Below are 15,543 nucleotides of genomic sequence, written 5' to 3'. Positions count from 1 at the left end.
TTTTTTAGTAATCATGGCAACACTTCAACAAAATCAAACCGATATATAGAATTGTGTATCTTAGTGTAGTCTACTTGTTTACCAAGGTAAATTGTAATGAGATTAAAACTGTAGGAGAAGTAGCATTTTGAAAGAATTTCATAGAAAATTCTATTTTTTAGTGAATATGGCAACCCTGTTCATCGAAATCAAAAACCGATTCCATATCTTAGTATAGTCTACTTGTGTACCAAGTTATATTGAAATTAAACTAAAACTGTAGAAGGAGGTGGGTTTTTAAAGAATTTCACAGAAAGGATGACTGTGCTTAACACCGACTTTTTGGTCTTTTTCGGTCGCTTCTGTATCTTAACCATATTTCACTTTTGTATATTTATGAAAGATTTCTGTCAATTTGGAACCAAATTTCAATGTTAGAATGCATGATTTTAGATTGTGATACAATAAAATGATTCTATGTTTTTTTTCCTTACTGTTTACCAAATTTAGAGAATTTACACTTACCTGCCCTTGAATGAACATTAGGTATGCATGAGAGGTGGAGCTAACATTCATTTGTAAGAATGGATCTAAAATTAGATAAGATAAATAACAACGACATGTGTGAAAAAAAATGTGATCAGTCTTTGCTATCTCCCTCTCCATTCTCTATGACACCAGTAAACTACTGACAAATGTTTCAAAACGAAATTAACAATATGAGCACGTCTATGTAATTAAAGAAGATTTTAAATCAATGTCAGACGATTTAAAGTGTTCGAAAATATTAGTGATATCCTAGATAGCATAAAACATGCTGCCTTACAAGTCACGTGACGGAATTTAGTATTCACAAAGTTACCTGAGGTAAGAAATCAAGTGGTGAATTGTAATAATCAACACGTCACAGCCCTTAGTTACAACAGAGAGAGCGAATGTAAGAAGAAGCAGATTTTATATAAATGGTTGTAATTCCTAACGGCAGCGGCTGGAATCAAGGGCAGAGAATCAGTGCTACTATGAACGCATGTTTGTCTATTAATCTCCTTTTGACATCGTTATTAATGCAAATACATGTATACAACTACTGTGAAACAGAGAACAATAGACAAATATGCGCTGACTATGTATGGAGTCAGTAAACAAGAGGCCCATGGGCCACAACGCTCACCTGAGTAACTTTGGCCTTCTGTTCTTCACCAGATTTTCTCCTTTGGAATACCTATTGTGTCCCCCTCCCCGGGGGTCATGATTTAAGCAATTTAGAATCTACACTACCTCAGAAAGCTTCCACATATTTTCAGCTTTTCTGGCCCAGTGGTTCTTGAGAAGAAGATTTTTATTAAAGACTTTTTTCTATGTATTTCAAGGTAAGACTTGGATTCCCTATTGTAGCCCCATCCTACCTCTCAGGCGTCATGATTTGAACAATTTAGAATCTACACTACCCCAGGATGTCGTAATAACGAATTTAGAAAGTCGTAATTACGAGATAAAAAGTCGTTATTACGAAATAAGAAGTCATGATAACGACTTAAGAAAGTTGTAATAACGATACAAAAAGTCGTTATAACGAGATGAAAAGTTGTTATTACGAGATAAAAAGTCGTTATTACGACTTTCTTAAGTCGTAATAACGACTTTGTTAAGTTGTAATAATTACTTTTTATCTCATTATTTCGACTTTCTTCGGGCGTAATAACGACGTTTTAACTCGTAATTAACCCCCCCCCCCCCCCGGTCCTTCGGATGAGACCGTATAAACCGAGGTCCCGTGTCGCAGTAGGTATTGGCACGAAAAAGACCCCTCACTGCTCAATGGCCGTAAGTGCCGAGCATAGAACAAAATTTGCAGCTCTCCATCGGCAAGTGTTGGCGTCTCCATATGAGTGAAAAATTCTCTAGAGGGACGTTAAACATACAAACACCCCCCCCCCCCCCAAATGAATAAACTAAAATTAATTTATTATTTATATTCTTCAATATGAATCATCTATCATTATCTGTTTATATTCCATAGTATATTGACAGTACAGTCTAGTAAGTTGAAAAGCAGTAATTAGGGATTCTACATAGAATCCAAATATCCTGTGTGTGAGTTAGAAAATTGCACATCATTTGTATTTTGGTAGTCAGAGCTTGACATGCGACACCTTGAACGTCCATCAAAAATGATAAATAGAATATATCAACTGCTAATATTCGAAAAATTATAAGATTTCATTTTTAAATTTTTTTGGCAAGGTCTCTTTTTTCATATTTAGATATGTTTAAAAAAATCCTTTTTTTCAAATTCTTGAAAATTTGGGTAGGATTTCTTGCAAAATAACTTTAAAAATTGACCATTAAGAAAGAAATCCTCTCATTCAATCTAAAATGCTGGAAAATGCACCATTTGGAGCATTTTAAAAAAATAATTTCATGGGGGAGGTCCTCCGAACCCCCACAGAAAGGGGAACCCCCTTCAGCCCCACTGGCCTCAAAAAACCTCACATGAACTTCTGGATCCATCACTGTTTACCATGTGGTAATTTTTATCACAAACAAAAATTTTATGAAAAAGGGGATCAGGGCCTCTATCCAAGTATGCTGTAGAAATATTCTACATTTAATGCTTGCTTCAATAATTAAGCAAACATGTTGCATGGTTATCTATAGACAAGGTTTCCAATCAAGACTTTAGTTTATTTATTTATTTTTTTTTGCAAATAAAGGCTAAGATCCTCTCCTTCTGAAAAATATAAGAAAATCTACCATGTTAAAGACTTTATTGTATTACTTTCAAAATGTAAAATAATCAATCATAGTCCTTGCTCCATTCTATATCTTGCAAAGAGAGATAACTCTTCGTCGGTCCTGCGACATTAAAATTTGTGTCCTACAGCTCACCACAGAAAGTGTCCAAAAACAAAGAAATGCATTAGAATAATTTTTGTAAGGTGGTAACATTTAGATACAGTTTATCAACAATTAAAAAAATCTTGATTAAAACAGCACTGGAAACTACTATACATATCAAACAATTTGGCAGTGCATTTCATGCTTATCAAGATTTCATACCAGGAAATACTGCATAAAGCCTTAATTTGTGTTTTATTTTTGTTATTTCACCTTAAAACAAAACTTTGCAATAAAAAAAAGTTTAGCAAAATTTAATGTACTTGTATAAGTAATAACAACAGAGCAAATGTGGACTGTGTTCAAAAATGTGAAATCATCAGAAAAACCAGAGCTGCAAACAGTAGTTACTTTCAAATTTTCTGAAAACAACATTTAGCAAACCAGTACTTCTGTAAAACATCTCATAAGTAATAATACACGGTGCTCTCAAATATATTTGTGCACAAATTCAATGGTTCTGGAAATTGTTTCCGTTATTTATTTTTTTAAAAGTAATTACTATGTTGTTTTTACCAAATTCGAATTTTCATTTTCATTAACAAGACTTTTAATAATACATGTCATACAGAGACATTAATATTTAAACATGACTGCCCTGACAAAAATGCAAAAAACATGTATGTAAACAACTTGCTAAATAAACCCCATCATTTTAGCAATAACCAACACATCGAAAAAGGACCATTATCCTATTTGCCATAAAGTAGCCCCATAGAGCATTATCAAAAAAAAAAAAATTTGAAGGACAAAACTGTCCATATAAAATAAGAAAATTTATGGTCAGTGTTACTCTAAATTGATTCAATCAAATTTAATATTTCAATAAATAATTGAAATCACAATCACTATTGCCCTAGTAGTGAAATGATATAAAGTGACAACATTACAACAAAAAAGCATAAATTTACCAGTGACAGAAGAACATGTGTAAACGGTGTATAAGAAAAAAGCAACAAATCATCAAAAGTTTCTGGAGGAAACCAGCACATTCAGATTCTCTTATCCACCACTGTTTTTTCTGAAGACAGATATCTGATGAATAATGTTCCTTTTACATTTCTCAAAAGAGATATATTGTTAGAGAAGATTAAATCCGTAAGTCTGAAAAATTTTCAAACATTATGCTAAATACAAATTCAATTTTCAGTTCAATTTTTTCTATGTATAATTAACCATATAGTTCATGTATATTAAAAAAAATTTAAAAACAGACAACAAGCCATAAAAGGGGGGAAAAATCAACCATCCATCATGGGTTCCAAGTGCCATACTAAATGAGCTGTAAACTCTAGGCGATTTCCTAACTTCTTTAGACATTTTCTGCAAGTAAATGGGTCTTCTTCATCTGCATCATGTAAAGAGCTGTGTAGCAGGCTCATGGAGTAGTCCTCAAAGTGAATACTACAATGTTCACATTTCCACATCTTCTTTTCGGCCGTAGCTGGTGTTGTTGCTGGAGATTCTGCTTGTTTGATCTCAGTGGTCTTAATTTTGTCCACTGCAACAGCATTGCTGTTAATGCCTAGAGTTTTCACAAGACTTTTGAATGTGTTTCTTGGATAAGGGTAATTCATCTGGATCTTCTTTCTCACAGCAGCCTTGTAACTAGCAGGGCCTAGCTTAATCTTGCTGGGTTCTGCCAAAGTCTGGGAAGTGATTGGCTCAGTATAACTGGTCACTTTTGCCCCTGTTTTAGGATAGACCATAATTTCTGTTACCTTTCTTCCATTCCCTATGCTCTTTGTGCCTGTGCTGAAGTGTATAGCTGTTTCACTTTCATCAACAGTAGGTTTCTTGTCCACTTCTTCAGATTCTGTGTCATTTTGCCACATATCTTTAACAAACTTTGAATCAGAGGAGTGCACAGAAATTCCAGAATTCTTAAATCCATCTAAATTTTCTTGTGCACTGCTTTCCTCATAATCATCCATTGGTTCACTCTTAATGAATTTTTCCATTAGTTCTGGGGATATGTACATTGTACCATCAGTATCAATAGTGTCTGCATCATTTAATATTTTATCTGCAGTATCCTCTTCATTTCCATTGGTGTAATCCAGCTTTCGACTTGCTCTTGCCAAAGAGCTGCTTTTTCCATCATTTGATTCATCATCCATGTCTTCATCCATGTCCCTTATTATGGTTGTTGAAACACTAAATTTAGCCAAACCGATTACCATTAAGTTCTCACTGTCAACAACCTTCTTAGGATTGCTTTGTTGAATCAGCATTGCACCTTCAATGTCAGCTGACTCTGTCACAGTTGGTTGGCCGAGTGCCTCATGGCTTGTCTTGTGAGACTGGAGCTTGTCAGCATCATCAAACGCTTCTCCACACTTGTCACAGGTAAAAATCTGACTTATACTGTGAGATACTTGAAGATGACTAAAAAGCGCTTGACGGGTATTAAACTTCATGCTGCAAATGCGGCAGGTATTTTTCTCCCTTTGTGGCAAGTGTGTTTTTAAGTGTTGTTTGACGTGGTCTGATCTTGTAAACCTTCGTCCACAAACATGGCAGGGATAAGGGCGCTCTCCACTATGGACTCGCACATGCCTCTGAAGTTTTGATGGGGTCGAGTATGTCTTCCCACAAACAAAACAAGAGTGGTTTGAGACTCTCCCTGGCTTGGAATGACATGCAATATGCTGCTTCATATCTTCAGGTGAATCAAACTGCCGAGCACAATATCGACACATGTATCTAGTGACAACTTTTAAACTTCCCTCTACTGCATCACTTGGAGTAACATCAGTCTTAGACACAAGGCAATGGAATGCATTTTCAATCTCTTCACTTGATGGAGCCTTAGTTGAGAACTGTGATCTGCTATCTTCCGATTCTGGTGGGGGAGAGGGAGGTTCTATTTTGGGTGTAATTTGAACAGAAAGGACGGGTTCTGTTTCCATTGTGAAGTATGAGTTGGAGGACATTATGTAAATGTATTATCTACAATAAAAAATATAATTAAATTAAATATAATTCTTCAGTAAAAAATGATATGAATCACGGGCAATGGAATTTCATGAAAATATATAGTAGGTGCATGCATCCTTTCTTACACATGCACCTACTGTATATTTACATTAAATTCCAGTACCCCTGATAATGTTTGTTATAATGCTACTTTCTGTTTGATCATGTTGATATAGAATTTTTAAAATATTATTTTATTTTGTTGGTGGAGGGAGAAAAATAAAAAAAGAATCATTTGAAACTTAATAAGATCTCCCGTTTATTAAATCTGAGCAGCTTCACTATTCTATATTTCCGTAATAAAAACTAAAACTAAAATGTTATTCTTATTGATTTTTTCTTTCAGAACCCCCTAAGGAACCTCAAGCAGCGAATTTCTTGTTCTATGTCCTGGTTTGGTGTTTACATTACATAAAAATTAAAAGAATTTATATCTTTAACATTTCTGGCTTGGGCTCTCATGAATATAATTAGTTTATTTTGCAACTACCGACTGCTCATTACAGCTAGCATTTCTGGGTTTCGTTCACCCAGAGGACCCATTGATCACAGCGCCATCTAACATACGAGTGAATTTGTAAACACGACCTAATTTTGCGCAAGTCCCTCCAAAACGCACGTGGAACTGTGTTTCGAAATTTTACGCCGAAAGTCGACTCAAAAATGCTCGTCTTGTTTCCCATTTAAATTAACTGGGTTTTACTACAACTTGTATTTTTAGTGAGGGGTTTTTATTAGCTCCTTTAGAGGCCCCTCGTTCCCCAATAAGTATTTCAATGGCGGCGAAGGGACAAACACAGAACATTATTAAATCCCTTGACATTTTACGATATATTTTTTAATATTTACATTCGGCCGATGTAAAACAATGCAATAAAACCATTATCACTTACCTTAATAACCTGCGAAGGGAGTCGAAGTTGAGAATCCCTATTTTTGAAACAAAGGGTCAACCTCGCTATGCAAACAGCCTTCGCCGAGGGAAATTATTTCCGCTGAAATGCAAAGGAGTAAAGGGCCATAACTCTAATTTGTTTACTGGCATTTAAACTATTCATTAACTCTCGGCGCGATTCTGCATTATTGGAGAAAAAAATTCATTTCAGACACAAATTAAAAGAAATAAGTAAAAATTACATATAACAAAGTAAAAATTTTTGATCAATAATTCTGTAATATTAACGATAAAATTGATATACTGGGGGCTTTACTTGCAATCAAAGATCCATATATATATATATATATATATATATATATATATATATATATATATATATATATATATATATATATATATATATATATATATATACCAAATCAGGGCCCAAATGGGCATAAACAAATACCAAATATTGTTATAGAGTTAATTGTATAACCCTTAGATAATGTTGTTTAAGTTTATAATAATGATTTTAACTTATATAACTACTAATCTGAATTTTTTTAATGCCTCTGATATATTAGGTATGTTTCATAGATTTCGGTAGGTATAACGTAAGTAAAAGAATCTAAATTTTTAAATAGAATGTATTCTTAGCCTTAGACAAAAGTTGCATTGATAAGAACTGTGTACTGGTCAGCCAGATGGCTGTAGACGGGAATTAAGGGTTTAAATTGTTCCCGTTTTACACACATTTGAATTTCAGGTATTGAAAAAATGTGTGCAAAACGGGAATTAAACCATGTAAGATAATTACTTAATTGCTATAGTCTATATCATATCAAAAAAAAATTATGATTAATTCTGCATTTGATATTTTATTTATTTCTGTAATTTCATAAGAAGAGAAAAATATTTTAAAACATAAAAAATACCATAAATACTTATCAAAACTTTAATTATATTCATATGATACTAACTGGACAAGTTCATTTTTTTTAATTAATCATGATTTAATTCTTTAAATTAATTCTTCTAAATATATATCGTAATGCATTGGTAATTCCAGGTAAATCCCAGACGGAGATCAGACTCTAACTGCTATCAAAACATATTTCACACCTATTGTTCCATACCTAATTATCAAATATGTGCAAAATGGGAATACGCCGACGGGAAGATGGGACTTCCTGGTGAGCTAACGGTCATTTGATTTTAGCACCAGCATTGATTTTATAAACCGTTAAAGAGACAACTAGAGCTTGCAGTTCTCCTAACTAAGATCCCGAGGATGTCAGAGGCATCATTAAGAGCTGTCCTTAAAATGGTATATTTTCATAATTGGTTAATGTGTTAATTTAAACTGCATGGTGGTTTTATGGTAAAAGCAATATGAACTGCAACTTTGATGTTGAAAAGGATGACTGCACTTAACGCCTGTTTTTGGGTCTTTTTCGGTTGCTTCTGTTGCTTTTATTTCTAAACCTTATCTCACTTTTGTATGTTTATGAAAGAATACTGTCAATTTGGAACCACATTTAAATCTTAAAATGATTTTAGACTGTGATACAATAAAATGATTCAGTGTTTTTTGTCCTTACTGCTTTCCAAATATAGTGAATTTACACTTACCTGCCCTTGATTGAACATTACGTATGCATGAGAGGTGGAGCTAATATTGTAAGAATGAGTCTAAAATTAGACTTGATAGATAACAATGACATGTTTGGAAAAAAGAACGTGACCACTCTTTCAAATCTCCCTCTCCATTCTGTATGGCACAAATACACTTCTGACAAAGGTTTCAAAACGAAATTAACAATATGAGCACGTCAATGTAATTAAAGCAGATTTTATATCAATGCCAGATGACTAAACGTGTTCGAACACAATGTCCTAGTTAGCACATGCTACCTTACAAGTCAAGCGACGGAATTAAGTATTCACAAAGTTACCTGAGGTAAGAAATCACGTGGTGAATTATAATATTCAACATGTCACAATCCTTGGTTACAACACAGAGAACGAATGTAAGAAGAAGCAGTTTTTTCTCTTTTTAACCATGAGCGCATGTTTGTCTATTAATCTCCTTTTGACACATTATTATTTATGCAAATATACAACTATTGTTAAACGTAGAACAATAGACAAACATGCGCTGACTATGTATAAAGTCAGTGAAAAAGTGGGCGTCCTCATTATCGAACGGAGATTTAAGAAATTGTGATGACCCCTGCCTTTGAAAACAGATTCGAACTTCGTAAATATACACTTTTATTAAACGTAATTAGATAAAGTTGTAGATTGGATGTTGACCATTCTTGCGATGAAAAGAAAAATGTTTGTTTTGAAAGTTTATTTTGTCGCAAATTCCGCATGTCCTTAAGTGCAGTCATCCTTTTTGTTATAAAATTATAATTAACTATTACAGTGACAGAAAAAAGAATGTCTATAAACTTTTGTTGTTCATAGATCTATTTGCAGTGGAAGAACTATTTATATTAAGCTTTGATTGAAGCGAAATTACATTATTATCATCCTGTACAATATTTATTTCTTATATAATGCTATACGTTTCATTGTACAGAAATTTTTCTTCTGAAACATTAATTTTAGAACTTTATTTTCGTCTAATTGATCATAAAGGATTAGGTTAAATACATATTTATCATAACAGTATATTTGAACAGGAAAATAAAATTCTCAGAAACGCAGCTCATATTGCTTATCAAATAATTGAATTAGTTTCTTTGGTAAATTTAGGTGAAATCTGGATTATTTATGGTATGCTTATAGAATTATTGAAACTTAACTTTAATAAAATATGAATTAGCTCATTACGTATACTACTGGTGACGTATTTACACCGAGTTACAGGTGTTAAATGAGCAGCAGGACCTTGAGCTGAAATAAAAAATCCTGTCGATCAATTTTTTTTTTTTATATTTTGTATATTACTAATTTAGAATGCCCTACATATCATAAAGCAGTTCTTTCATCAGATTCCTTGACTTATTTAAGAGATATCGCTGCACAAATATTGCTCTGTACCGTGTCTTTGTGAAGTTTCTTCTTGTTACGGGACCATTACCGAGTCCATTTTTAAATACAAATAAAAAGATGTGTAGGAGGACATGTGTTTCCTCAAATATTTTACAATATGAATTGAGTTTAACATTTTTATTCCACACTGCATATGGATTGAATAAATTACGCACTTTTCGAGACAACTTTAACGACAAAAAACTCATTTGTGAAAAAATTCTGTCAATAAATATTGTAATAATTACGACTAAACTGAAGTTCTTCATTTTAATAATTAACTGTAAAAATATCGAAAGGTGAAGCTTATCCCAATGTTGCACACAACATCGTTAAACACGACGTAATCGTGATAAAAACACTGTGTTCATATTTTCCAAGTACAGGAAAAACAACTATGACCTCACGCGAAAGCCTTTGCGAGAGATTTCTGCTAACATCCAAGCAAAAATTATGATTTTCACTTAATACCACAAAATATAGGCTGACAGTCACCTGATTCATATAATAATGTTGACCGTGTAATCAAGTGCATGGCCGTAGGAACCAGGAAGGGGGGGGGGCACAGGGGCGTGCCCCTCCCCCCAATAATTTTGCCGATATATAGAACAAAAAAACATAGCTACTATATGCTTGATCCTCCTCAGTAATAACATCTGATGACATTTCTTTTGTTTAAGAATTTTTGGTAGTAAGTTGATAGTGCCCCCCCCCCCAACTGAAAACGTATGGACGTGCCTCCTCAAATTAAATTTGCTTCCTATGGGCCTGAAGTGTACATGATCTTGCTGTACTTACAGATTATGTATGACATCACTTACTTGTTAAACGCGCAGTGTAGGGGAAAAAGAGGAGTGGATCAATCTTATTCACAATTTATAAATATTGATACGAATTTTAAAATTTTGAAATATTTCCATATAAGATAATAAAGCATAACAATTTGAACAAAAATTACACAACTACTGACGATTTTAATAACTTTTTAGCATGTTTTTTAATAGGGATTATGACGTAGTCAGTTATGTCATGTGACATGTGTCCTGCAGCCCCTTATAGAAAGCTGTTGGTGGCGTTGATTCAGCATAGCTTTACAGCAGCAGAAGCATTGGTAACAAAGAGTTGATGGTATCAATTCACCATAATTTATTCACCAGAATTTTTTTTATCCAAAACTTCACCTGTAGTTTTCTTTAAATAAATAGAGTTATAAATAGTTTCATGGGTGTTTGAATTCATTCATTTTATCTCATTGTTTGATCAACAATCCCACATTATTTTTGTTTGTATTTTTAATAAACTCCCAATAGTGTTTTTAGAATTCTGGATTTATTTTCTTGTGAATTTCCATATTGAGGAGGTTGCGCTACATTAAACTAGAAGCTTGTCAAATATCCAAACCCTCAGTAGTTGGGTGGGCCCACAAGGAGAGATAAAATTTTTACATAGGAATATACAGAAAATCTTTAAAAATCTTCCCAAGAACAGCAAAGCCATGATTAGTCATGTTTGAATGGAGGCATCATCAGGTAGTGTAGATTCAATTTTTTTCAAATCATGACCCTCAGGGCTATGTTGGGGCCACAATGGGCGATCAAAGTTTTACATAGGAATATATAAGAAAATTCTTTAAAATCTCAAGAATAGCAAAACAGTTACGAGTCATATTTATATGGGAGCATTGTCTGTACAGTGAGGGTAGGTACATATTGTCACCGGCAGCAATATGAACAGGACGACAACATGTACCGTCACAATGGAGCTGCATGAAATAGCATACGAGACACGTCAGTGTGATTTACATACCAATTACATTCACAAAACCACACGCGCGCGCGCGCGCGCACACACACACACACACACAAAATCTTTAAGCAATAATTTCTGTGGGGCGACATTATGTGCACTGAGGGTTGGCATATCATGTCGCCAGCGGAAATATGTACATTAAAATACCGATGGACGACAATATGTGCAATGAGGGTAGGTACAAATTGTCGCTGACGATATATTCATTTGTACTTGCATAATCTCTTTAATTACAGATGTGTGCCAAAAGTGAAGATAATCTTATTTCTTGTCTATATATTTCTTTGAAAACAACATTTTGTAAAATCACTGGAATGACATTTCTTGACAGATTTTACCACAAATTTCGAGATAATCCAAGAAATTGTTATATTTGATAAAAAAAACAACAAAAGTTTTTATCTGATCAGCATCGATATTTAAGAAATACTGTAATTTAAGTGCGACATGAAAATCTGTCATATACGCACAATGAATAATATAGTCAAAATTGATCTTGAATTTTAGAACTGATGTAAATGATAAACTATCTTTTACTAAAAACTAAATATATAATGATCTTTTACAAAAAGATCGCTACACATTTTCTGGTTTAAGTACCGAAATAAATAATGAAATTGGACAAAAATTGACCATTTGCCTGCGATTCAACTATATGTGGTTTTTAATAAAATATATAGAGAAAAAAAAATTATCCTCACTTTGGCACAGATCTGTATTTAAAATGGGAATTCCTTCTGAAGTTTTTGTCTGATGTGAATGAAACTCGGTCCAAATCTAGTCAAAATATTTCAAAATTGCACCGATTTTTTATTTGTCTGACAGTGACAGTGTTCCTGTAACTACAGATGTATCACACTCTAAAATCCAAATTGCTCCTTCTTAATATTTAACCTGCTTTAATTTGAATTAACTTTTTTATACCCGCGTTTTCCAAAGAAAGTTTGTGTATATTGTTGTTATCATGGTCCGTCTGTCCGTCCGTGTCACACAATCTTCTTATTCTAACTACTCTTTTAGAACATGATTGGGGTGCCTTGAATATATGCAAAAAGATTTTTAAATTGTCATTTTCACCCTAGGACCAAATGGGGGTAAAAAAACGGCGTTTTTCTACAAAAACCTCGTTACCTGAACTTCTCTTACATTTTTTTCAGTAGTCTATTCATCTTTTGGAATATGATTAGGCGTGTCCTGTAGATGTGTAATAAGGTGTAGGAATTTCAATTTTCACCCTAGGGGCGATTGGGGGTAAAAATAAAAACGTTTTTCTACAAAAACATGGTTCCCTGAAATCCTTTTACTTTTTCTTTAGCTACCAACTCATCTGTTGGAATATGTTTGGGAGTGTCCTGTAGTTGTGTAATAAGATTTCGGAGGTATCTAAGGCATCTGAGGATGGTTCCATATTCATATGACTAATCATGGCTTTGCTGTTCTTGAGAAGAAGATATATAAAGATGTGCCCCCCCCCCCCACCCCTGGGGTCATGATTTGAACAAACTTGAAACCACACTACATGAAGATAATTCCATATCAATATAAATAATCATGGCTTTGCTGTGAAGATTTTCAATGATATTTTTCTTATATATCACTTTGTTAAACTCTGATAGCCTACCCTACCTTACCCTCTGGGAGTCATGATTTGAGCAAACTTAAATTTGCACTACCTGAGGATGCTTCCATATAAAGATGAAATCATGGCTTTGCTGTTCTTGAGAAAAAGAATTTTAAACTATACATTCTTATGATAAGCATTGATCCCCCATTGTGGCCCCACCCTATCATGATTTGAACAAACTTCCTGCACTACCTGAGTATGCTTCCATATCTATATATCTAATCACGGTTTTGTTGTTCTTGGAAAGAATATTTTTGAAGTTTTTTCCTATATAAACCTCTGTAAAACTTTGGTCCCATTGTGACCCCATCCTACCCGGGTGTTCTGATTTGAACATATTTGAATAAACTCTATGTAATGTAGGTTTCTCTTAAGTTTCATTTTTTTGGTATACTGTTTCTTGAGAAGAAGACTTTTAAAAGATGCCAATTTTTACTAATTCTAAATTATCTCCCCTTTGTGGCCCTTCATTTGCACAAACTTGAATATCCTTTACTCAAGGATGCATTTTGGCAAGTTTGGTTAAAACTGGCCCAGTGGTTCTGGAGAAGAAGTCGAAAATTTGAAAAGTTTACAGACTTATAGACAGATGGATGACGGACTAAATGTGATCAGAAAAGCTCACTAGTCTTGAGCTTTCATCTCAGGTGAGCTAAAAACATACTGCAGCTCACTTGAACATTCAGCTGAATACATGTAATTCATTTTCAAAAAAAAAAAATGTCACTTCGATGACTATAATTTTCAATTTCATTAAAATTACCATACGTTAAAAATTATCTGACAACAAATTCAGGTTCCAAATTTGGGCTGATTTCTTCTTCTTATTTGTTTTTTATTTTCTGTTTACAGAAAAAAAAAACATTTTTTCCCCAAAAAACCTTTTAGAATAAGAATTTACTTCATTACAATCTGTCATTCCAGACTGGTAATGAATTTACTATTTGAAATTCTTAGAGGCCCGTGGACCATATGATCACCCGGTGAATTTTTTGCTCAGTTTGATACATGTATACGCATAGAATAACCATTGTGGCTTCTTCGCTACCGAGGGACAAGGGATCTAGCTAACATTTAGCTTGCTTGCCTGTACAACGTTCATTTTCATTCATATTGAGACGCCACCACTTGCCGTTCGGAGGGCTGCAAAGAACAAGGTACGGTTTCAATACAAATCTTGCCCTGTGTTTTTCTTAAAAATTAAAGTGATGTAAAAAAATAAAACTCATGCTTTTTGAATTATTGAAATTCCATGCAGAAAGATCATACAAATCTTTTATCTCACATGATCTTCCAAATGCTATTTGTGACGTCATAAACTTGTGCATTTTCCCGTATTTTCTTAAAAATTTGCAGAAGACATCAATTTTCAATGGAATTTTCTTTCAGATAATATTGTCCACAGGCATCGCCCACAAAGATTTTGAGATATGTGATTTTTCAAAGAATTTTACACAACATATCTAAAAATTAACGTGAGCGACGGCTGTGGACACTATTTTCTTAAAGAAAATAACCCTTGAAATGGGTCATTATGAGGCTTTTTCTGTTTAAAATAGAGAAATGCATCAAATTAATGACGTCATATATCCAGAATGGTACTCAATCATGCTATATTCTTTCCTGATTTATTACAGTCATATACTCAACTAATATTTAAACCAGTTTCAAAACTTTTTGAAAACATTAAATTTTTAGGGCACAATAAAGCTAAAACCATACCTTCTTCTTTAGACCTGTACTCGGCACTTAGGGCTTTTGAGCAGTGAGGGATCTTTTTCGTAACAACTCTTACTGCGACACGAGGGACCTCGGTTTATACCGTTTCATTCGAAGGACCGGTCTCCATGTCCGGCAGTGGGATTGTACCCGCGACGTAAGGATCATATCCTTACTCCGAGACTCTAGATTAAACGCTCTAACCACTGCGACACGCGGACGACAGCTTACATTTAGATGCAAACATTTACATGTACGTGCGGGTATTACTGTCTTATGACAACATCTAAAGTTTGTATTAAAAGAGATGACTTATTAAAAGTTGATTAATTTTCTGAATTTAAGTGGTTTGTAAAATGAACACATGTAATAAAATTCGGAACATTGTTAACCTTTCTTAATTTGTTTCTCTTATTATGTTTGATGTGATTGAAAGAATATATTCAATTTTCTCAGAAAATCCAAATTCAAGGAGTAATTTCATACTAGTAAGTAGTAGCATAGAAAAAAAAAATATGACGTTTATTACATTTTCAACAGTGAAATACTGTAAATTATTCATTGAATAAAAGTGATATTTTTTCTCCCAGTGTGAAAGAATATCAAAGTAATA

The 15,543-nt window shown here is 33.6% G+C and overlaps 1 protein-coding gene across 1 annotated transcript; it reads right to left on the bottom strand.

Moving 5' to 3' along the window:
• Positions 1 to 2,730: 2,730 nt before the first annotated feature.
• Positions 2,731 to 6,826, bottom strand: LOC133189284 (zinc finger protein ztf-16-like). The gene is made up of 2 exons (XM_061324686.1): positions 6,750 to 6,826; positions 2,731 to 5,829 (listed from the first exon to the last, which is right to left on the bottom strand). Exon 2 carries the CDS (start codon positions 5,811 to 5,813, stop codon positions 4,119 to 4,121), a length of 1,695 nt encoding a protein of 564 aa, XP_061180670.1. The 5' UTR covers positions 5,814 to 5,829; positions 6,750 to 6,826; the 3' UTR covers positions 2,731 to 4,118.
• Between the last annotated feature and the right edge of the window lie 8,717 nt (positions 6,827 to 15,543).

The sequence above is a fragment of the Saccostrea echinata genome, unplaced genomic scaffold (assembly GCF_033153115.1).
Source record: "Saccostrea echinata isolate AGI-Se365-2 ecotype Australia unplaced genomic scaffold, CSIRO_AGI_Sech_v1 ptg000001l, whole genome shotgun sequence".
NCBI classification, from domain to species: Eukaryota; Metazoa; Mollusca; class Bivalvia; order Ostreida; family Ostreidae; genus Saccostrea; species Saccostrea echinata.
The sequence above is the reverse complement of the archived record's forward strand: the minus strand, read 5'-3'. Positions and strand labels throughout refer to the sequence as shown.

What these genes read in the sequence shown, in the direction of transcription:
- LOC133189284 (XM_061324686.1), bottom strand. Translation starts at nt 5,813, where the DNA reads ATGTCCTCCAACTCATACTTCACAATGGAAACAGAACCCGTCCTTTCT.